The 24,704-nt window shown below is 42.0% G+C and overlaps 3 protein-coding genes across 4 annotated transcripts in view; 2 read left to right on the top strand and 1 right to left on the bottom strand.

The window, feature by feature from the left end:
- Positions 1-24,704, bottom strand: part of MED12L (mediator complex subunit 12L) — a 157,155-nt gene that overhangs the window by 49,000 nt on the left and 83,451 nt on the right. For both annotated transcript variants that reach the window (XM_062582263.1, XM_062582264.1), the window contains exon 16: positions 15-162. In XM_062582263.1, coding sequence (XP_062438247.1) covers positions 15-162 — 148 coding nt within the window. The remainder of the gene's footprint in view (positions 1-14; positions 163-24,704) is intronic.
- P2RY12 (purinergic receptor P2Y12) lies at positions 1,390-4,181 on the top strand. Its single transcript, XM_062582271.1, has 2 exons — positions 1,390-1,464; positions 3,135-4,181. The coding sequence occupies exons 1-2, from the start codon at positions 1,399-1,401 to the stop codon at positions 4,179-4,181; spliced, it is 1,113 nt and encodes a 370-aa protein (XP_062438255.1). The 5' UTR covers positions 1,390-1,398.
- On the top strand, positions 7,164-9,002 carry P2RY13 (purinergic receptor P2Y13). Its single transcript, XM_062582277.1, has 2 exons — positions 7,164-7,357; positions 7,903-9,002. Exon 2 carries the CDS (start codon positions 7,916-7,918, stop codon positions 8,945-8,947), a length of 1,032 nt encoding a protein of 343 aa, XP_062438261.1. The 5' UTR covers positions 7,164-7,357; positions 7,903-7,915; the 3' UTR covers positions 8,948-9,002.

Below are 24,704 nucleotides of genomic sequence, written 5' to 3'. Positions count from 1 at the left end.
GTCAAAGCATTTACCACCCGTTTCAGTTGTACTCTTCTTATTTAGAATTTTCAGGATATCTTTGGTAATCTTCTTCAGCTGATGCCTTGCTTCATCACGCTCTTTACCAACACCATAAAGAAGAATCATGCGCTGGTTACATTCATGACTTGAGGATTCATCCTGAAAAGACAACAAGGAATAAAGCCTCGTTTCTTTTTTACTATCACCACTTGCAGAATTGAGACTTGAATAGCCTGGACTACAATAAGCTATGAACTCTGTCCTGAATATGATCAGCAAAACTTAAAACAAACTTTCACTGAAATCCCTAACTACAGGGGCAGGTTTAGCTCAGTTGGTTAGAGGTGGTGCTGCTAACGCCAAGCTCGTGGGTTCAGTCCCTGTATGGGCTATGCTGAGGATTGGACTCAATGATCTCTAGAGGTCCCTTCCAACCTTACCATTCTATGACGATTATGTTCTAACTCCAAAAGCATCTCCTGTGGTTATCAATGTTGGGGAAGCAGAGCCAAATGAAATCACAAAACAGAGTGAAAATATAGAGGGAAAAATGTAATTTGTATTATGAATTCTGTATGCCTCTATATGGACAAACTGAGGAGACAGATGACCCTCCAAATTATACCTTGGATTGATACTCAGAAGTAAATTAGTAAATAGAAGACAAGATGTCTAGCAACTGTACACCATTTTTATTGCTATATACAAATTCATTAAAAAGAAGATGCAGCTCAACTCACAAAATTCTAGTTGGTATATTCAAAAGAAATTAAAATATGCATACTTTATTTAAATGTTAACTGACTAGATTTAGTTTCTAATAAACTGTATTATGGAATATTAATGCAATTAATGGAGAAGAGCTCTGAAAGTCATGTAACGTGTAATTATTTTGTGCAGTAATACAATTATCTTCTCTAAACCAATAAATCACCACTTCTCTATATATAATGAGACTAATTCAAAATTTTTTTTAAAAAAAGGCTATATATCAGAATAATATTAAGCAATACATACCACACAATCACAAGGCAAAATGCTGGTAGGTGGGAGTGCTACTCTCCACTGGGAAAAGTTGCATGGTCTTATAAAATAAATGATCTATTTTTAACAAAGTGGCTCTGTGTAGGTTAAAAGCAGGAAGTAAACCTCTAATTATTTTTGAAAATTCTTTTTCTTTCTCTCTTTTAGAGGAAACAAAAGCAGAAGCACTGAAAACGTCACTTGGAATTGGCAGCTGTTTCTTTGGCTAAGAAAAGGGTTTAAAACCCGTGGATGGAGCCCTAAGCCTCAGACTGGGATGTACGGCTCCTGCGCCACTCGCTCTCTGCTCTGCAGGATCTGTATACATGAACACTCCTGCCTGCTCAGAAGATACAGAAAAAGGAACAACAAATGACCCTTAACTTCCCATCCCAGGACATACACAACTATTTCATCGCTTCTCAACAGCACGCTACGGTAATTTTCTCTTTCATTTTTTTGTCTGATTTTGCATGTTTATGCAATACTTATGTCATTTGAATCAGAATCTGCAACTAAGTCTTTCACATGATTCAAAACCAAAGCCAATTTGGAAATTCTTTTCAAATCCTTTGAGATAAAGAAAATCAAACTCTAGGCCTTTTAAAAGGAAAATGTCAGAGTACTTGGACACTGACTAAGCTTCAACTCTCTGAAGCACCTTATTTTACAAAGATATAGAGCATACTGTAATATATAAATTTTTAGAATTCTATCACTACACACCTAAAATATACTCCTTTCAAAACATGACACTTTTATTCAACATCCTTACCTGTTTTTTCAGCCAACAAATTTGGATCGGATCTGATAAAGGTTTTCAGATTAAAACTAATGTTTTTCAGGCTAGTCCTCATCTCCAGTTATTTGTAAGCACAATGCAAACTGTTCAGTGCTTGTGAGTAACAGACTGGTCAGCACATTATTTGGTTATGCAGCTTCATTTCATGGTAATACAGGACTAACAGGTGAGCAGTGTTATGCAATAGTTTCAATTATGTTTTTGTATGTATACTCACTGCAGAACTGCAGAGCACCACAACTTCTGTGCAACTTTTCCAAGTTGGTTTAAGTCAGTGAAACTAAGTTTAGCACTGATAAGGTAACTCATTTAGGACAATGACAGGAAGAAGAGTCAGATCAGAAGTAAAGGTACAAATACGTAATACATATATAAAAAAAATCACAAATAATTCACCTAAGAGAATTTAGTAGTAAATGTGTAAGTATTAAATATAACAGACACTTAGCTAACTGCTACATAGGCATATTGAAGAGCAGTTACTTGCATCTCACTTTATTCCTGCTTTGAAAAAAACAAAGAGTGACTTTGTGGGGTGCCAGATTCACCCTTTGAATTAAAGTCCAGGTTGGAAACTGGCACTTTGCTGAAACACTGGCTCAACATGGGCAGACAGGAGTTGTTCCTGAGCAGGCAGGGCACAGACAGAAAGACAAAACAGCTGCAGGAATAGCTAAAACGTCAGGCTAAAACAATACCACTGAGAAAGATGATCAGCAAAGCAGAAAGAAAATTAAAAGGAGCATTTGATTCCTTTCATTTCAAATGGTCCCTGCTAAATCTGCAGTCAAAAGCCATTTAAGCATACCCCCTTTCCATGTTAAGAAGGATGTAGAGGACATTTCTCTCTCCTGCTTCAGAGGAAAAAAGAGCTGTTTGGGAAGACACGCACGCATTTATGAAATTCTAGCCCTGTCCTGCCCTCGCATGCCATGAGTAACTGCACTGGAGACCTGGGTGCCAGGTGAGAAGCCACAGTGCTGGCCCAGCCAAGGCGGTAGGGACAACCACCATGCGCAGGCTCCCCGAGAACGGCATGGCTCACTTCACCTCGCCCGCACCTACTTCAGTACATGAGGCAGGGGCGAGGGGCTGATAGGATCGCAGTTCCAAACACTGCTTCATCTAGTGCTAGCTCTCCATATACAGAAATGTCATCCACAGCAAGGTAAAATGCAAGAACTTACAGCAGCCAGAATCCCCATGTAAGGTGTCCCTAAAAAATTTTAAAATAGATTTAAAAGGTCAAAGTCTTATGGCAGAGATGATTCCCAATTTAACTTTTTCTCTCTTTTGTTTTCACAAGGAGGGGGGAAAAGACGAAGTGCAAATGAAAGCCACAAACAACTTCAGCTACTTTAGAAACGACAGCAACTGTACCAGTGATAACAAAATCAGTCAAGTCATTTTTCCTTTGCTTTATACAATTCTGTTTCTGGTGGGTATCACCATGAATGGCCTGGCAACATGGATCTTTTTTAAAATATCCAGTAAATCCAATTTCATCATCTTCCTCAAGAACACAGTAATTTCTGACATCCTCATGGTCCTAACTTTTCCATTTAAAATCCTTAGTGATGCAAAGCTGGTACCATGGGTACTGAGAGGATTTGTATGCCAGGTCACCCAGGTTGTGTTTTACTTCACCATGTACATTAGCATTTTGTTTCTTGGTCTAATAACTGTTGATCGCTATCAGAAAGCCACTTCGCCATTCAGAACACCAACCACAAGGAGCCTTTTAGGTGCCAAGATCCTGTCCACTGCAATTTGGATATCAATGTTTACTCTTTCATTACCCAATATGATTCTAACAAACAAGAAAAAGACATCTAAAAACGTAAAGAAGTGTGCTCTCTTGAAATCCGAGTTCGGCTTAGTGTGGCATGAAACTGTAAACTACATTTGTCAATTGATCTTCTGGGTTAATTTAGCAGTCATAGTTGTATGTTATATACTCATAACCAAAGAACTCTACAAATCCTATAAAAGGACAAAATGCACAGGAAAAGCAGCATCCAAAAAGACTGTAAATCTGAAGGTTTTTATCATTATCGCAGTGTTCTTTATTTGTTTTGTGCCTTTCCATTTTACTAGAATTCCCTACACTTTGAGCCAAACAAGACATGTTTTTGAATGCTCTGCTCAGACGACCTTGTTTTACTTGAAAGAGAGCACACTCTGGCTGACATCGCTAAATGCCTGTCTAGACCCATTCATTTACTTTTTTCTTTGCAAATCCTTTAGAAAGTCCTTGCTAAACATGCTGTGCAAACACACAATGCCGTCAGAACTCAGAACGCGGACTGCACAGCAGAATGAAAGAGATGACACAGGGGAGACTCCGTTATAGAGCTAAGAACCAACTGTATCGCTATTTAGACAGCTATGTTTATTTGAATAAAAAAAGCACCAGTTCTCATTCTGCTAAAGTCAATGTCTCAAATTTTGCCAACTTCTTTTTTGTCCTGAAGATGAAGCACAAGCACACTGGAACTAATGTTACTGGTTGCAAAATGTCAATGGAGAAATTAAAAAGTTTGAATAAAGCAAAAGAGCATCAATTGATCATGGCCTATATACTTCTTAGAACTACTAGGAAAAAATCAGAACTTCTAGTTAGAACTATAAGGAAAAGCTAAGCTAAAGTCATGAAATGCTACAGGATAAGATTATGAACCGCCTAATTTTTACAGTTCATACTGAATTCAGCCCAGAAAAAATTTGGCCATGTCAAAACAAGATCTGAGAGATGCAAATAAAATCTACAGTAAATATGATTTTTAAATACAGCGAGTTGTCACCTTCCATGCAATTGTCATACAAGTAGAAATATAGGACATATATAGATAATCTACCAATCTGTCCAGACTTTTGGCAACAGAGTAACATTTTTTTTTATTGCATTATATGCTTGCAATTTTTAATACACTGGCCACTAATTAATAGTTCCATGTCATAGTTAATTATTTCATAATCAGGCTTATCTAGATGTGACTTAAATCTTCAAATATTCTACCTTACTATGTGAAGAACAAACAAAAAGTATACACTTTTATAGAGATTAATATATTATATTGGAAAATGTCTGAAACTTCAATCTGCAGATTGCAGATTTCCCTTAAAATTTCACGGAAAGAAAGACTCAAGGTTAAATTTTTACTGATTACTGAGGGCAACTATGCACAATACAAAAATACGAACTACTTAAGCCATTTCAGTTGGAAAAGTAGAAAAAAATAGGAAAAAAAAATAACAACACCTACATGTGAAAAAGATCCTAGGCTACTGTAATAAATTATAGCTCTTTGTTTCGCCACTTTGCAAGAGCTCAGTCCTATCAAAAGCCACTATCCTGCTCATTTTTCTCTGGTAAGGTTATCCTGTCCTTAGCAGGGCACAAAGAATTTTCTAGACTGATATCCAACATCCTACAGAGTTAAAACAGTTTACTTAATATTTCAGTACTCAGCAGTGGAGTTGATGCATCTCTGATGGCCTGCCAGAATAAATCAAACATTTTACAAATTATTTTGTGCATTGCTGATACTGCTATATGCACTAACAATGGTTACAATTAGAGACTGGGTTATACTGCAAAAAACAGGGAATCATTATTTCCCTGGAAGCAATCGTATCAGTCACTTGAGAGCATTTTCTGTGACTGGCTAGTGCGCAGCATCGATCAGTTCCCAGCTGGTACATGGAAGGGAAACACAATGCGCCCCACTGCCACACCAACACCCATTCCTCACATCTTTTGCACTTGCACACAGAAAGAGAGTGGCAATTACCTGACAGCTGCTCCTCCTGATCAAACAAGATACACAGGCAACAGATACTACAGCTGTCTTACGTACTAAGCAGAAATCACTGAGATGATAACCAGAGGTACTTAGCACCTGGGTCTGAAGTTGGGAGCAATGTCAAGAGGTGAGCAGGGAAGAAAAGGCAGAAGATGCTGCCTTGGAAATTAGTTCTGGGGCATCGCAATGGACTATCTCAGCTTTATAGAGCCTTTGATGCATGAACTGAACTCAAGTCAGGCACTCAGACACATTTCAAATGCTGATGATGGTGAGGGTGACCTTCACCTTGCTCATCCTCAAGGCTCTACACTCTCGACCAACCATTTAACACAGAGAGCAGCACACGCACCTACCTTAACTGTAACGTAGATGCTTATACATGACCTTATCTTCAATACAGCCACAGCAATCCACATCTGCCCACAAAGAGGGCTTGAACATGAGCCTTTTACAAATCACAAAGTAAGGAGTCAGAACTCTAAATTATGTCAGTTGACAGGAAAATACAAGACAAATCACACAACTCAGTTAAACATACACTAAAAGGTATAGGTACAGAGAAGCACACTAGATTCCACGTGTTCTGAATTTTGCGTTTCACAGAAAATGAAGTGACCCTTTAATACTCGATCAAGAAGTTATTAGTAGATTTTTGCCAGAACTAAAAGATTTCACAAGCATTCATGATTATATTTACCAGTGGAGATAAAAAGAAGATGGATTTTATTCATCTTGGAAATCAACACAATAAATACAAAGCATACCATGCAGCAAAAGCAGCCTTGCCAGAAGCAGAAGGTGGTTGTAATCACCACGCCATATCACCTTGCCTCAAAGACTCCTAAAGAAATCCCATTCTGGAGGTCAAACTCTGGTTCACTGCCAACATACACAGTCTCACAAAGAAAATGTATTTCACAGTTTAAGGCTGCTTATGGTTTTCATTCCTCCTCTTTCCTGACTCTTCTAATATTAATTATTATCCAGCAGATTTCAATCCTTAGCTGTTCATTCCAGTGTAAAACATACACAGCACAACAAAAGGACTGTAGTTTTTCATGCCTTCAGTTGTTTAACTGGCTTATTGCTCAGTCTACAGAGAAAAGATACTGGGTTTCCAAATATGTTGGTGCATGTGATTTTGTAGTTGAGTAAGTTTGTGGTGCTTCATTCCATTTTAAGAGAAGACTAAGAAAAGAATTTTCCTGAAACTAATAAGCCAATCAATCACTTAACGATGACTATCATTATCCAGAAATATACAGGTATTCACACACACATTAAAAAAAAAAAAAAAAAAAAAAAAAACTACCTCAGAGCTAAATTTGAAGATTTCTGGAAATGCTCTATGTTCTATCATTTCTTGTCTCTAAAGGAAACAAATTTTAATGGCACAATATAGCTGCCATCAGATCTGTACCACACACACACAAAGCCAGAAAATGTGCCTATTTTGATGGACACAGTCATTTTCTTTCTTCATCAATAAAGGAAAACGAATTTTACTTCTTGCCACACAGCAAAAGGCAGAGCAAGATGTGATAACTAACTAGGGCAATACATGAAAATGGGGAAGGAAACAACACAAAATCACCAGCAGAAAAAGTCTCATCTTTATGCACATTTCCCCATTCCTAATACTTTGCTCAAGGTTTCTGTCAGCAGAGGAACGGCGCATGAAAAGAAGATAGACAAAGACGCTGCTGCCACACTTGTACAGGTACTTGCGGCATCGTCGTGCTCACACGGTGTAATGGGGCAGGCAGGGAGTCTGGCTCTGATGTGTAAAAGAGGCTGATGATCAGGAGCATGCATTTTATCCTGAAAAGACGTTATTTAGATCTGCACTGGGAAATGAAAAAATGGTCTGTGCTTGGTAAGAAATATCAGAAGCCGCTTCCCCAGAATAATATTGCTTTTGGGCCATAAGCATAAAATTTCTATTCAATGTATTATTATATTTTAAAATATATTTCCATGTAAATGCAAACTGTCTTCTAGGCATTCTGCTGCTACACTTTGCTATTATGTTATATTAGGCCTCAATAACGAATATATACCATTTTTAACTTTATTAGAGGGCATCAGCTTATAAAAGACTTAGACAAAACTTAGATTTTATATGTAAAGGAAAATTGGTCAATCTATTTAAGGTATGTACATTGAGAGGAGTTTTGTTCGTCTGTATACACCTGCTAGGCACAGTGAAGAACATGTCATTTCAAATATAAAACTGTTGCCTTTTATGTTTTATTCCCCCCTCAGTCTGTTTCAAACGATGGGAGAATTTGCAAATGGGAGTATCATCAGTAATTCCAGCGGAACACCCTCCTCCCCACCATGCCACCGAGACACCAGGATTATCCACCTGGTGTTCCCAACACTGTATACGTTTGTCTTCCTTCTGGGACTTTCACTGAACAGCTTGGCTTTTTGGGCTTTCTTCCATATTCCAAGCACATCTACTTTCATTGTCTACTTGAAAAATACAGTAGTTTCTGATTTTATAATGACTCTGATGCTTCCTCTGAAGATCCTTACAGACTCTGGCCTGGGACCGTGGCAACTCAAAGCATTTGTGTGCCGCTTTTCAGCTGTGGTGTTTTATGAAACCATGTATATTAGTATTGTACTACTTGGTCTCATTGCTTTTGACAGGTTTCTCAAGATTGTGAGACCTTTTGGGAAGTTCTGGGTGCAAAACGTCACCTCAGCAAAAATCCTTGCAGGCCTGGTCTGGCTCTTTTTCTTTGTTCTCTCTCTGCCAAATATGATCTTATCAAACAGGAAAGCGACACCACGAGCCGTGAAGAAGTGTGCTTCGCTGAAGAGCAACTTCGGGCTCAAGTGGCACGAAGCTGTCAACTACATTTGTCAGTTCATCTTCTGGACCATTCTAGTCCTCATGCTGCTGTTCTACATCGTTATTGCCAAGAAGGTGTACGAGTCTTACACAAAGACACAGAGGAAAGATAACAAAAGCCAACAAAAGATAAAGGGGAAAGTATTCATTGTTTTTACTGTGTTTTTCCTGTGTTTTGCCCCATTTCACTTCTGCAGGGTCCCTTATACCCTAAGTCAGACCAGAGGCAGGATGGACTGCCGCCTGCAGAACCAGCTTTTTGTGGCCAAGGAAAGCACGCTGTGGCTCGCCACCACAAACGTCTGCATGGACCCTTTGATATACATGTTCCTGTGCAAGCCATTTGTAGAAAAGATATTATGCAGAAGATCGAAGATGCTCATGAAAGCAACGCATACAAACCCCACACACGAGCCAGACACAAGAGCGTCAGCCACCGAATCTTGATTTTGCAGTTCCAAGTTCCAGAATTTCCGCTTGCGTATTTATACAGAAGTTGAGAGATAACTTGTTTTCTTTCTGCTGCAGAAAATTAAAGTATGTCCTAATAAAAAAAAGCAGCCCTCTCCGGCGGCACACAGCACACCTTCAGTCCCCCGTGAGACCTGGGAGGGAGCCAGGGGTAACGCCGCCCGCTCTAACCCACAGGGCCGCTCACCAACGCCGAAGTAGCCTCCAGATTGCAGCTCCCACAGTAGCTTAGCGTTTTGTGGCGATGGGTGGGCGGGGGGGGGGGCAGGCAGGAAGGGTCCCCCGCCTGCCCCCCCCCACCACGCGACATGGCACTGCTGTGCGACATGGCGCCTTGCAGCGCAACGTGGTGCCCCCAGCCGCCACCTCGCCGCACGACATGGAACCACTGCACAAAATGGCACCCTGCTGCCAACCCCCCGCGACGCAACACGGCACCCCCGGCCGCCACCTTGCCACACGACATGGCACCTCTGTGCAAAATAGTGCCCCCCCCCGCCATGCAACACGGCGCCCCCCTGCCGCCGTACGATACAGCACCGCTGCACAAAATGATGCCTCCCTGTCCCCCCCGCCATGAGACATGGCAGCCCCCTGCTGCCATCTCACCGCACGACATGGCACCACTGCGCAAAATGGCACCCTGCTGCCGTCCCCCCCACCATGAGACATGGCACCCCCCGGCCGCCGCCTCACCACACGACATGGCACTACTGCGCAAAATGGTGCCTTACTGCCGCCCTCCCCCCCGCCATGAGACATGGCACCCCGCTGCCACCGCCTCACCACACGACATGGCACTACTGCGCAAAATGGTGCCCTACTGCTGCCCCCCCCACCCCGCCATGAGACATGGCACCCCGCTGCCTCTGCCTCACCACACGACATGGCACCACTGCACAAAATGGTGCCCTACTGCCGCCCTCCCCCCCGCCATGAGACATGGCACCCCCCGGCCGCCGCCTCACCACACGACATGGCACTACTGCACAAAATGGTGCCCTATTGCCACCCTCCCCCCCGCCATGAGACATGGCACCCCGCTGCCACCGCCTCACCACACGACATGGCACTACTGCGCAAAATGGTGCCCTACTGCTGCCCCCCCCCACCATGAGACATGGCACCCCACTGCCACTGCTTCACCACACGACATGGCACTACTGCACAAAATGGTGCCCTATTGCCACCCTCCCCCCCGCCATGAGACATGGCACCCCGCTGCCACCGCCTCACCACACGACATGGCACTACTGTGCAAAATGGTGCTCTACTGCCGCCCTCCCCCCACCATGAGACATGGCACCCCGCTGCCACCGCCTCACCACACGACATGGCACCACTGCGCAAAATGGTGCTCTACTGCCGACCCCCCCCCACCAGGAAATATGGCGCCCCCGGCTGCCCTGTGACATGGCATCCCGCCGCTGAGCAATGGGGGGGCTGTGGCTGCCGCCAGCTTTGGGTGAGCCTGGCCCCCTGCCGCTCCAGGCTTCGCTGACCATGCACCGAGGAAGGCAGCTGCAGCAGCCTCCCCTCCCTGGCAGCTCCCCGCCTGGAGGGCCGCCATCTCACCACCATCCTGCCCTCCCGTCATGGGCAGATGGTGCCTGAGGAGAATCACCATTCCCAACCCAAAACCCTGCGGCTCCTCCCGGGCCCGCCGGGAGGGGGTGGCTCTGCGCGGCCCGGCGGAGGCAGAGCCGCCACGCGTTAGGTACGGCCGCCCGCGGGCTCCCCGGCCTCCGTCGCGCTGGGGCGGCGGAGCGGCGCTCAGGAACCCGCCGCGCACTGCGCCCCGGGCTCGCCCCGGTAACGCCCGCCCTCGTGGGGCTGGGGGCTGAACGAAGGCCCAGGCAGCTCTGCGTGGGCTCCGCGCTCCTCCGTGAGTCAGTGTTCCCTCAAACAGCGCCTGCCTCCCAGGATTAGGCGCTATTCGGGAATTCACTGCCCCCACACGCGTACAGCGGTTAAGGGAGTAATTTGGCTGCTTTGGCAAAACTACATATATCAACTTCTCGATATATGAAGCTGATAAAATACTCAATACTTCAGCAGCCTCTCGAAACAAATGTGGCAGGAGGAGTCTGAAAATGTTTTATTAAGCCTGCTGACATAGTGCAGCAGTCAGGGGGGCAGCCAGGTGAAACCACGGCAAAAGGCCCGCGCCCAGCAAGGCCGGATGTACTAGGGCAAGAATCCGGCGTGAACCGTCGCAAACTGAAATTCTGAAATCACTCGTGCCAGCGTAACTCATACAGCATCTCAAGGACTCCCAGCAAAGATATACATCCAGTTTTGGATTAAAAAGCAGGATACTGGACAATTTTTAAGTTTGGTTACAGAGCAACATAAAACGAGTAATACAGTAATGACAAATTTTATGAAAACTCTGAAGAATAGAAAGAAGAACAGAAATAGAAGAATAGAAAACATTTTCCGCAATTATTTTTTTCTTTTCTCATTTCTACTGCTTATTAAAATACTTAAAAATGCTCTTTCTTAACATCGCAGACAAACTCACATTGCAGGAGACACAGCACAGGGTTAAGTGCTAAGAGCCTGTGCAAGGCTGGGTGTAACCACAAAACGGGCTGAGCAAGCGGCACCTTGAACACGGGTGTGCCAAGCCCTAGCAGAAGCTTCCTCATCTGTTTTTCAGCTGCTGCTTCTTAGGTAGGTAAAAGGGAGCCAGAATTATCAAATTCTGTAGCAGAGAAATGCAAACTCACTGCAAAAATAAGACACCACATTTATCCACCTCCAGGAAAAAAGGAAAAATAATAAATAAATTCTAACATTTGAGATTTTCCACAATTTTTCCACAATTTTTAGATCCCTGACTCCAGAGGGAAGAATTGTAACAGTTTAGATCTCACAGTTATATCTCACAGTTTAGATTTCTGCTTTTTTGCGGTTCAAGAAAGGAAAAATGGCCAAAGCAGTCTTCTTCAAAAAGTTTTCCCATTTAATATTTTACGCATCTGACAAAGTGGAGACACGTTCTGGGCACAGACTTCTCTCAGAGAAGCGGTTGCTGAGATATGACCACAGGCAGGGTACCTGCAGCACACTGCAGAAAGCTGCAATCTTCATCTGGAATCTCCAGATTGCTTTTGCACAGTCAAGGAATTTATGTAATTGCAGAAAAGTTTAACAGTACCTTCACTACAATGTTCATAATTTTTCCAAATCTTTTTTTCCTCCCAGCAGTGAAAAGGTTAGTAAGCCACTCAAAGTTCAGGAGCTGCTAAGAGAAACCTTTGTTTTCCTTAGTTTCTGTAGTACCAGAGAGCACAAACACATGCACTGTTTCCATTTTGTGAGTAACTACTACAACCCACCACCAAACAACAGAAGGCTTCTTCCTTTCCACATCCAAACGTTCCTCTATTCAGCATGTCTACAATCCAGACTGGATAACTGGCACTCGGTCTTAAGCTGGTTCAGACAAGTGAATTTTATTCCAGGCTTCCCATGATAACTACTGACAGTTATTTTAACTACTTTTAGTGGGGTTCCACCACTACTATTTCCAGAAGCACTACTTTCAAAAGACCAACAGTGGAGTTTTGTAAGGAATCAATCTTATTTGGGTACACAAGGGCTAGCATATATTTCTCTGTATTATTCTGGTTTTGGAAAAAAAAAAAAAAAAAAAGGAAATATATTATACCTTTGTCAAATACTTCTAGATTTCATATCAGAATGCATCTCCTCAGACAGGCAATGATTTCATTCCAGAATGCCTAAAAACAGAATCTAAACTTCAGATATGTCCTGACTTCCAGACACAGCAAAACAAATCGCTATGAAAGCTCCTGTGACTCTGACTACTGCTAACCTTCTTATAGCTTACAGCAATACTCTCAATTAATCAGAAATGCAGAATAACAATGAATTCCTAGGCGCTGGGAAAGCCAAGCAGAGCACCCAAGATGTTACACAGATGAAGATATATAAACACACAGATCTACAGTTTGTATGTAAACTGAAAATGTACCAGAACAGATTTAAGCCTATAGAAAGAATTAGTCACTCAAGAGACAGAGAAAGAATGAACAGACTTTTTATAAGCCAATTCCTATTTAACCCCTTCTTCTCTTTTTCCTCTTTAGAGGCAGCCGTTAAGGCAGTGTTAAAAATAAATCACAAAACGAAAAGTATCAAACGCTTCCAAGACACTTCCATTGATAAAAGCACCTCCATCTTACAAAGCTGAAGTTACAGTGCTTGAGGAATCATGCCCGTATTGTAAGCTTTGTTCATTCCACCCTTTTTCTATGTTCTTTTTTAGGAAAAAGGGAGTCTCATGTGCTATCCAAGTGGCCAAATCTGCTTTAAAAATAAACTCGTAGCTTGTATTGCCAAATGCGATAGTAAAAGAGTTTTAGCATGAAGCAACACAGTAATTGTTGTAATAAGGTTGTTCAAGCTCTTATGAAATCTGAGAATTGTTCTGTAATCACCAGAATATAAAAAGGGGCATCTAGCCTTTAAATAATGTGAGCAAGAGTAAAGTTACGGGTTAGGTTTCAGCTCTTCTTCTCATCGGAGCTTTACATTTCTTTCACACAGTTTTTACGACAAGCTCCTTAGCATTTCCTTTTTATATGCCAGCTAGTCTTGACTTGCTCCAGCATGAGACTGCCAAAAACAAGTTTATGTTAAAAGCCTGCTAGAGGATGCTGTGTTAATGATTTCCAATCCACTAAATTCTACTGATGCATCAGAATAGAGATATCCAAAGAAAATTTGATGTGCCATTGTACCACATTCCCCAAAAGAAACAAAAACCAACCCCCCCACCCCATTCCCACGTAATTATATCAATCTATTTATTAATTGACTACTACATATAAATTTTTGTATATGTTCTGCATTCACAGCATAACAACTACTAAACTCTCTGTAAGAAATTAGACTATGCATCTATAACTATATAACTAAATATTTCAGTTTTTCTTTCTTCACCATTACATGTCCTCTACGGCTACTTCTTAGAGCCCAAAGACAACATCAGCATCAGAGGTGCTGAAGAACAACAGAGCGAATCAGAACATAACACACTATTCTGTCTTGTCTTGACTGAAGTCTCCAAGACTGAGGCGAGAGGACCAGAGGCCCATGCCAGCATCACTGCGGGGTCAGAATGGCATCCCACAGCAGGGATGCAGCACAACACCTGGCTTGCAGGTGCATGGTCCCGTGCAAACAGGCTTACTTAATTCTAATTCTGAAAGTTATTTTAAAAACTGCTGTTTATGATCTAGCTACAAAACCTGCTTCAGCCCCTCAGCTAGAACATTTGAAGTTCCAAGAGGATCGCTGACACCAGCGAATGGTTCTCAAATCACCAGTCCCAGAAGACAATTGTTTCTCAGGACAAGAGAGAGAAATCACCTTATCATTCCTTGTGTGTTGAAGCTTATGCTGTTGATCAATCTGGGTACAGAAACACTGGAAGTATGACTAACAAATTCTGAATGTTTTGTTCAGTGCCCAAGTTTTGAAGTTTCTGTTCCTTTGGGGACCATTGACACTGGAATTCTGGGTTCCAAACCTCCCAGAAAAGTACCACCTATTAGGAGGTATCTCAATAGGAGAGAGAGAGAAAGACTTCTGTAATGTTTGCAATACTTTCCAGACACAAAATGAGAGGGTTTCTATTCAGAAAATCTGAAGGGCATGAAGCTATCACGAGTGGGAGCCCACCTTGACATTTGCATGGGTGTTCAGACATATGATCAGACACTTCATAGGTCATAACCTGTCTGTACTGGTCCAGGCTGGCCTTGGGAAACCCTAAAGACAGACTACATGGAAAGATATGATCTCTGACTACTTATCTTAAGAACCAGGTTTCTGAAGAATTTTGAAGAATCTGATCTCAGCTAGTTTTCCAGGTAGAGAAATGGGGATACAGTATTGTGCCTGAGACCAGCTACCAGAAGAATAAGCTAGTGAAGATTTAGCACTCTGAGCAACCAGAATAGAAACCCACCTTAGCCCAATAGTTCCTCATAAAAAGGGTTGTCCAAAGACAGGACAAGTGTGGCAGTGCCAGGACTGGGAAGGTAAACCTGCAGACAGACCATCATGCTGTCTGACATACAGAGGTGTCACCACCATTTCTTTCTAGTTCTCTGGAAATATCCAGTATACAATATCCTGCAACTCCCAGAGATAACAGAAAGAGTAGGATCTGAGATGACTGATGTAAGAAATCCCAAGGTGGATCAGGAATATTGTAATGGCAACAAAGAGAAACAGACATATCAGTATGGCTCACTTGTTTCCAGGACCCATGCACCTGCTGGCAGGAGGTCAACCACATGCTAGTCTGACCCACAGCAGCTCCTTACAAGGATGCAGTATCCAAGAAACAAATAGAACAGCATCAAAGGGAAGTCTGCAACAGGTTTGACACATCTTGCAATTGGCCTGAGACATGATCAAGATCATCTGTGCACAACTTCATCAACCACAGACCATGTTCAGCGATACCTAGTGCAATAGCCCTTTGCACAAATCAGGCCCCGTAGAATACAGACTGAAAATCATCGTTGGCAACATCAGAAATAGGCTGAAAATAGATCATCTTGTCAGTGTTTAAACTCTTGGACCTCTAACAAAGATAGCTGCTGACAAATCTAAGTGGTAGGAAGGTCAAAGAATAAATTCTTTGGACCACAGTTGTTTTACCAGTGATAACTGGAGAAAAAACACAGTAGAAAAAAAGTGGTACTAAGGTAAGATGGAATGCTGAATATAAACAGATTTGACTCCAGTACCAAACATCTGGTATTGGAACAGAGATCTGAGAAATACCTAAGAGGGCTAAAAAAAATTAAGAAAGTGATTCAAATGAAATCTTAAAAATTCTCAAAAGCAAGGTGACTAAGTCAACCCCAAGATCAGCACAGAACTTGGGCAGAACCCTCTTCTCAGTAAAACCAGACCATGCTGAAAGTCAACCAAAGACCCCAAAGTATGAGGTCAACTCAAAGCGCATATTAAAAAAAGGCAGATGTTCTCAGAGCTTTGGATTTTCCAACCCAACACACAGCCACAGGAAAAAAGACAAGAAAGTCAAAAAGCCTTTTAAGCTCCACAGATCAAGAACGAGGTCTTAATACTGGGAGAGCAAGAACAGTGATCTAACATGGAGAAGGGAGAAGCCCTTCAAAAGAGATGTAATACTGAGAAATCAAGCTGTTTGCACAGATATGCAGGGCAGCCTCACTTGAGCCGAACCAATTAGTAACAGTGTTCAACCCCATATCCTGAGATGGCTGTCATAGCTCTGTCCATGGGATGACCTTTCAGCTTGAAGGAGCAGTGTACAGGAGAAGACAGGGAGAGGGATACGTCCCTGACTGACAGAGGCTCCATAGAGAAGAAAGCACTAGAGCAAAAGTAATGTTAGGATAGAAAATGTCAGAAAGCCACTGAGAAAGCAAACCAAAGATTAGTAGCAAAAACAGAAGGCACCACAGGACAAGCAGCTGCTAAGCACTGGAGCAGAAGGAACATCTGAAAGAAAGCAGAATGGTGACAGAGACACTCCGTACTACTTAGCACTGTGCCAGGTTGAGAGATCCAGAGAGTTAGTTAAGTCCTCTCACTAACTACAAGAAAAATCTTCTCAAGCATTGAGTGACATGAAGCATGCAATCCACTGTGCATGTCCATGTGCAAGCAACATGGACTATCATCATTAGAATATTCAGCTACTGAGACCAGTTTTGCAACTTCTAGTAATGAAGCCAAAAACATACATAGAAGGGTAAGATGTGTTCCTGCTCAGTTCATTCATCTGTTTTGCCATGCAAAAGCTGGTCTTCAAAGACAGGCCATGTCAGAAATCTCCTACAATCAGGGATTGTATCTGATTCAAAGAAGCCATCCTGATGCAAGTGGGAATTCTACAATTTGCCCACTAGTTGATGGGCAACAGAAACTTGGAAAATTGGCCCAGGATTCTTCCTAGACACACAATCACAAGAAGCAGTTCACCAGTACAGGGACTGTGGTGGGCAGGTGCTGCACATCACAGGCTTCCAAGTGATCATTAAAGGAATTACACAAAAGACTATCTATTTCTTAGAACAGAGGGCTGAGAATTCAATTGTTCAGACCTTTGAGGAAGAGAGGAAAAAAAAAAAAAAAAAAGTATTTTCTTTCAAATTTGAAAATTTGCAAAATGTATTTGCAAAATGTATTTGCTTTCTTGTTAAGGAGAAGTGGGAAGTTAACCACTTTATCTTCTGCTGACTCAAAGCAAAATTTTGTTCTAATAGAAAGAATTCCATGATTAATTCAATGCTCTTGAGCCACCTTACTCAACGTGCATGCAGCCAGGACCACTGACAGCAGGGCTGCAAGAGTCAAAGGCTGAGTTTTGAAGAGCACTACGTTAGTAAAAAGTACATAAATAGACAGTCTAGTCATTTCAGTCAAAATATTTTGTTACAGCCTTAGCAGCTTGCTTTCATCCTACACATTACTTAGAGGATCTGTTCAAAGCACAACACTAAAGATGTCTAAATACAGTCAAATTAATAACTGATATAATCTTGATTAGCAGATATTTGCATCTACCCAACACAAGGTTTTTCGGAATTACATTAACTTCATATTCAACCTGCAGACAAAACAGTTTTAAGTGAAAGACACAAGCACAGTTACACAGCTTACAGATTTCAGACTCCTCACGACATCTCCCTACACGAACGTTTTTGTCTTTAACAGGCACTAACCCACCTCTCCAGGTGAATCACTGTCTGCTTCCTCAGCATTAGAGTTGCTCCAGACTCAGGAAGTGAGCGCAGCGAATCCACATCTCACCTACACCAGTATGAGTCATTCCCAGGAATGAGAAAGCCAGTTGCTCCAGCTGCTCCTGGTCAGGGGAATTTTGACTCTCTGATCAGGTATCACAAAAAAAAAGTGATCAGAAGCAAAAAAAGCTTACTTCCAGATATGATTTATTTAACTACTTCTTTGCAAGAAATACTCTAGCGCCTATTTTAGTTTCAAGATGCATTATGGAAGAGTCTAAAGCACTTTAGAGATGCAGCTAAGAGACAAATGGAAGGCGACAATGGTGACAGGTAAGTGATTTTTGATGACTTGAAAAACGTTTGATAAGTCGTTCGATAAATCTTCTTGTTCTTACTCACCCTTGGGTGAAAATAGGCATTAAAATGCAATTACTTAAAATCGGACTTAAAAAGCAAACAATCACATCAACGAAAAACATGAAAAGGTCTGAGAATATTGAGACTTTATTAATCTCATTCAACATTAAATGTAATGCTTTTTATCAATAGAAAAAAAATGTTTTTCTACTAATTATTCCTTTTAAGTTATTAATCAAAGTGCAGGAGGATTCAGGGTTTTGATAACTTTTTTCCTGACATAGCCTAATTCACACTGAGTAAAATTCAGTACCTGTAACTTCCAAATTTGATATAAAAAGTTTGTATTCTATCCTTTTCATGTCTTTCATAAAGCAAAGCATATTTGAATTCTGTTAATTATATTACACAGAATAAAGGTTCTCTTCCTTCATACTTCACTCAGATCATGTTAAAACTTGTCAGGTTCACTGGAAAAACCACATAGCTCTGAACAAACAACTTGCAACCTATGTCTGACTGGTCTCAAAGTTTGAGAAATACATAACGCACTTTCAAAAACTCATGTCATTTAACTAGCATTTTAGATTGAAATGATTATTCTTAGTTATGAAAAATTGAAAGTAGTAGTGCAATTATAACTCTTGTATTTAAAAAAAATACTATGCCATTTGCGCACTATAGGTACTGTAGACATCTATCATTTCATTATATATGTGTGGTCTTATGCTGGTAGGGTTTTACAAGTTTTTAAAGATGTTTTGCAATCTTTCTTTAAAAGAGGAAACTGGGAAATTAATGCAAGCATTCACGCGATGTCACTAATTCATGTCCTGAACCAAAGGCCTCGATCATACAAAACTGTCAGCATTTCTCCAGCTGTGACTACAGCCTGGCATTTCCCAACATCACTTTAAGATGGCTGTCTTCCCAAAAGAGTAAAGAACTCACTTTTATTCACAAGTTGGACTCTCTCCTCCCTTTGATTCTGCTGGCTGGAGCCTGCTGGATGAGGCAGCACCAGCAGCATCTGGGGACGGAGCCACCAGCTCGGGGACAACCTGTGCAGGTGAAGGGACGAGGTCCAGCTCCACCAGGGGCAGAGAATGGGGAAGGGGAAAGACACGGAGGGGAAAGGCACTAAGGGCGTGGAGGGATTTTAGAAACAGAAAGCATCTGTTTGCATTAGGGGCGTGAGCAAGAAAGGAGCTTTCAGGAGCTGCCGGTGGCTCCCAAGGTTGCTCCTCCTCTGGGTGCTGCCAGCTCCCTTCCTGCAGCTGCTTCGCACGCAGCCTCCCCGCCCTGGCCGCCGGCCCCCCTTGCAGGCAGGGAGGGCGGCAGCGGGGAGACCAGCTCACCCGGCACCTGCGCATGCAGCCGTGGTGCGCTAGCATGCGCCGAGGCCGCGCCGTGCGAGCGCCGGAGCTCCTTGGGCACCGTGGCAGCGCTCGGTGCGAGAACCTCGGACAAGGCGAGCAGGCACGGAGCAAAGACCAAAAAAGAGGAGGCTGCAAATCAGAATCGGAAGTCTTCTCCTCTTTTGACTATTCATAAGAGGACACCAAAGTGGCTGCTAGATGCTCACTGAACTGGGAAGCCTGTTCACCTTGCTGACACATAACGCAACATAAGATATATCCAAGGAAATAACAGCATTAACTGGAAGAGGGAATTCCTCCTCTTTTTATGAAAAGTCACTTGTTAAGTTTTGCACTGAAAAGTTCAGAAGGACCTTCTCTTTGACCAAATAAGTACTGGGAAAAGCTAGTCAAGACATTTATACTAAGACTGAAGCATTAGATTCGAAATGTGCCATCTGTATTAGAGACTTGGAAATAAGTAAAAATGCGTCTGACATAACCAAGAGCTGTAGATCCATCTCATGCTTCATAGGGAAACCAAGCTGCATGGGACAACAAACCCAATGCTCAAGAAAATATTCTCAGTCAAGAGCAAGCCAGTAGCAGTAGAAATGCTCATCAGAGGATGAAAACAGTATTAACTCATAAATTTCATCTGTCTGAACCCTTTCCAATAAAAAATGTTCTAGTACCTTCTTAATACCCCCAGACCCCCAAAAAACAAACACACACACACACCCTCCATCATCCAAAGCAGGTTTCCAAATCTGACCAACCCTGAACACCAGGCTGAGACACAAGTATTCCTTAGGAAAATGTTAGTGACACATCAAAGTGACAACTGACTACAAGCACCATAAACTGGGTTTCTGTCACCTCCAGTGCAAGAGCTGCTATACAAAGAACAGCTGGGAGCTGGCAAAACAGCTGGACCAGAGAAGGAGCGTTCTCCACAAACGACACCCTGAAACTCTACCCAGTATTAACCATCTGTCCCTTTTCTCTGAGGACAGCATAGAACAGCAACTCTCTAGACTTCATGAAAAACGAGAGTTGCACTAGGCTAAACTTCTTCCAGTTATACCCAAAAATCCCCATGTCCATTTCCTTCCTCTTTAAAATTGTGCCTTTGTTGCAACTAGCTAATGTGGTTAGTCTTGTGCCACAGCAATACACATTGGAGCACAAAAACCCCAGTCTACAGTAGCAGATGGTAACTTTTTCTCTTCTTCAAATATGAATTTAGAATAGCTTAAAAAAAAAAGAAAAGAAGTTGTCTTGATACAAAGTAAAATATTTAAAAGTGAGATTGGAATTACTCAAAACTTTATCACTTTACCTGTGACTGCTTACTGCTTTTTTTTTCTTAGCTTTTTTATAAAAAGCAACTACAAAATATATTTTCGTAGAATCCCCTGTAGCATTTGAGATACACAGCAGATAAACTTAATAGCCAAAACTATAGTGAATGAAGGTTTAATGCAATCTTATATTTTCTTTTTTTTTTTGTGCAACATCATCTTAACTATTTCTAAAGGTTTTTCAACTTAATGTTTTTCACTGTGTAACACCAATAATCAAACTTAAAACCTAACATTTTTCAGCAGAAAGCTCTAACAGAACTAGGCTGACACCTAAGAAAGTCTTCACCTTGAAGACGCTCTCCAGAATAGACCCCTCTTAGAAGGTGTCTCACTCACCCCGCAGAAAGCAGACCTGGGGAAAGACTCCAAGGCACATTGCTTCTCTGCAGCACTGCGCAGAGCAGCCAGGTGCCACGTTATTCTTGCACAGAATCTAGCTCCTCTGCAAGTAGCTCAAGAATGCCCAAACGTCAAATGCTGAAACTTTAAATATATATATATATATATATATATATATATATATTCAGCGATATCGATATATTTAAGGGAACAAGTACTTTTCTAGGTTTTTTTTAACTTTTTGTCCAAACTGTTTTTTTTTTTTTTTAACAATATTTTAACATTTAAAAGACTATGGCTTCAGGATAATAAAGCATACAGGACATATGAGAAGGAAGAACCTATGGAATTAAAGTGGGATTAGTTGACAAAGACTTCCATGTTGCCCATTGTGCCAAGAAAACACAAGCAAAACAAGAATGGAAAGATTAGTAAAGAAGTTCATGAAGAGATTAAAACAGGGAAAAGCTGATGTTATTCTGGAGAAACGCGAGTACATATGAACCTGCTTCTAGCCTTCCACATTGGAAGGGAAGGCTAGAAATGTGAGCCAGCACAATGCTAAAACTAGGTCTTCCAGGCAGCAAAAGAATCATCACCCAGTTGGATGCAAAGGGAACAAGGTAGGGAGCTGGAAAGAAGAAGCACCAAAGCATGGGGAAAATTTTACTAGAAGATACAGAAAGAAAGGACAGATATGAACTGAAAGAATGGAAAAAGTGAACCAACAGCAAAATATGACCAAATAAAGGGAGGGCTTTCACTTATCGCATGACAAAGGAAGTGAGAAAACAGGGTTAAAGGAGTTGGGAGTATCAGCACACTTATAGTGGGACATCCCAGAGGGTCTGCTGGAAGGAAGAGCCAACAAAGAGCTTCTGAAGAGATGTCCGTGGTCTCAGGGTTCACGCGCATCACTAGCATCCAGGTGCTGACATCATGCAAGAGATTAGAGATGATATTCAGTGTGATGAAAAGATGCACCCATGACCCATGGCACAAGGACAAAAACCTAAGTCAAAACCAAAGGGTTGTTCTTCCCAGCAGCTGAGGAGCAAGTGCCGAATGAAGGAGAACAGGCAGAGGCTGATGGGGCAGAAACAGATGGGCAGGGATGCCAGGGAGAGGGGTCAGGATTTTACCACTTTGATCTCTGGACTCTAATCGACACTGGCTAAGCGCACTGCATACGTAAATTGTGTCTTGCAGGGTAGAGTCTCTCAAGATGGATTCAAAGAAAGCAACTCTATGAGTTGCAACTCTACAGTTACAGCTTCCACTATCAGTAGGTTTTGCACAGCTAAACTAGAAAAAAGCATCGGCAGCATTTTTGTTTGTTTTTGTTTGTTTTGGAAAGAAAGAAAGATAGATAACATTCCAGAGTTAATCCTTTCCTTCCGCCTAATTAGAGGCTGCTGTACCGAAAAAACTGAATTACCCCAACTCTGCCACGAGTCCTCTGTGCTCTCCTTTTTCAGGAGGAAACAACCACAGCTCTCAACCCTCCTGCCACCAACACCACTCACTTAGGGGCTGCCCGATGGGGTACCATTTCTGCTTGCAGTTCCCTTTAAATCTTTATGTAAAGGTCAATGCGGCCTAAAGGAGATATGCTTTCACACTCCACTTCTCACTATGCTACATCGGAAACAGCTCTCTAAGTGCTGGCCGCTTGGGGAGCAATGCCCTGGGCCCTGTCCAGTTTTGAGCTGATTCAGCACAAGAGTAGCTGAGCTGGGCACCCACAAAAATCTTTATGCAGGCAGCAGCACACACGCAGCAGCACTACAGCCATCTGCTTCATAAAGTGACCGAGTTTCAAAAAAAAAAAAAAAAAAAAAAAAAAAAAAATCAACCAATAACTGAGATGAGTATCTGCAAGGCTTAGAATCACCAAACTTCACTTCCACTTTCCAAAGAGAATCTGCCCTGTCCTACAAAAAAGACCAGCCTGCATCCAGCCAACTGTGAAGCTACAAATAGAAAAGTACACTACAAAACACCATCACCTACAGTAAATGCAGGATGGTGGTTTCTGCTTCTTAGTCATGACATATGCACATGCTAGTTACTAACGCAACACAGGACTGGAAAACATTTCATGCACAAGGAACTGTTATGCATATTCTAGAAGAAAGAAAAATCATACATCTTTAGGTTTTACAAGTCAGTTTCAGACTTTTACGAGACTATGTAATCTCTGCATAGAAAATCTGATTCAAAGTAAATAATATTAATGCATGAACTTTTAATAAGGAACAGTTCAATAGAAAGCAAAAGGAGGAGTAACCTGGAAGTCCAGGCAGGATCCTCAGAAAGGTCTTATGTCAGAGCTATCACAGGTAGGGGGAAATAAAGGCTTATCATCACTCATTTGAAGATTGAAGTAACTTAATGGTTTCACTTGGAAAGATACTCCAAAAGTGCAGGAAAAACTATTTTGAGAAAAAGTAGGTTTCTCTATTTATTTTTGGTGGGGAAAAAGAAAAATATTATCCTAAGGGAATACTCCCTTTCTCTTGCTGAATGTAGTACCTGGATAACAAGAGTGAAAGAAAAACAAAACAAACCCCAAAATAAAATGCTAAAAAATACAAGAACTTTGCATACAAACAGTACTACTTAATGCTTACTGCAGCATTCTGCTACACTCAGTTCAGGTACTCCTGCAACTGTAAAAGAGAATTGATTTACAGAGGTAAACTGAACCTGATATTTAGGACAACATCCTAAAAGAAAGCACTGATAAATTCTCACACATGGAAACTGTAAGTGAGAATATTTATCTGTTTACTCAAATGCAAGGTAAACAGCACACATATGGGAAATGTGCATGGTACTTCTAGCTGTCATATGCAAAGGATTAAGAAAGACTAAAACCTAAATTTCAGTAAGTGATTGCATGTGGGAAACCGTAGTTTCCTGTGAATTCTTCTCAGAGGCTCCTCCTGGACTAACGGCCGTGGGGAAGGAAGTCTCCGTTAGCTATGAGTCCCCATGAGCACAGTATTCAGTAGAGGTTCCCAAAGGAGAAGCACATCCTCTAGTCACTAAGCCACTGAAGTCACTTGACTTTTATTAAAGACTGGCACAGAGTTTGCTCTAGAGAAAGGATTTTCAGAGCAGAGAGAAGCTATCCATGAGTTAAAAGCAGCTCAGAAAGCACCACCACAGCTTGCTAGGGAATAGGACATTTTGATGTTTAAGTCACACGAGAGAAAAATTAGATTAGAACTGAAAGGGAAGTCCAAGGAGGAACCTGCAAACCAAAGGGGGGTTTTGTATAAGCTACTGGAGTAGATGAGAAGCTTTCTGAGATGAGCCATGGGTTCCTGTTTCAGGGTATGACTAAGCGACAAGCACTGTAAGCCACAGTTGAGGACAGTTATACCCAGGGTTTTTTGGCCTCTTTGCAGAGCGGTCAGTTAAGCATGGCAGCGTTGGAGAAAGCTAACGTGTACTGCTTGCACGCCTCTGCACCCCGCAGTCCCAGGGATGAGAGGAGGGCACAAACCCCACAGAGGGC

This window comes from Rhea pennata, chromosome 9 (assembly GCF_028389875.1).
Source record: "Rhea pennata isolate bPtePen1 chromosome 9, bPtePen1.pri, whole genome shotgun sequence".
NCBI lineage: Eukaryota > Metazoa > Chordata > Aves > Rheiformes > Rheidae > Rhea > Rhea pennata.
This window is presented reverse-complemented; position numbering and strand designations above follow the sequence as displayed.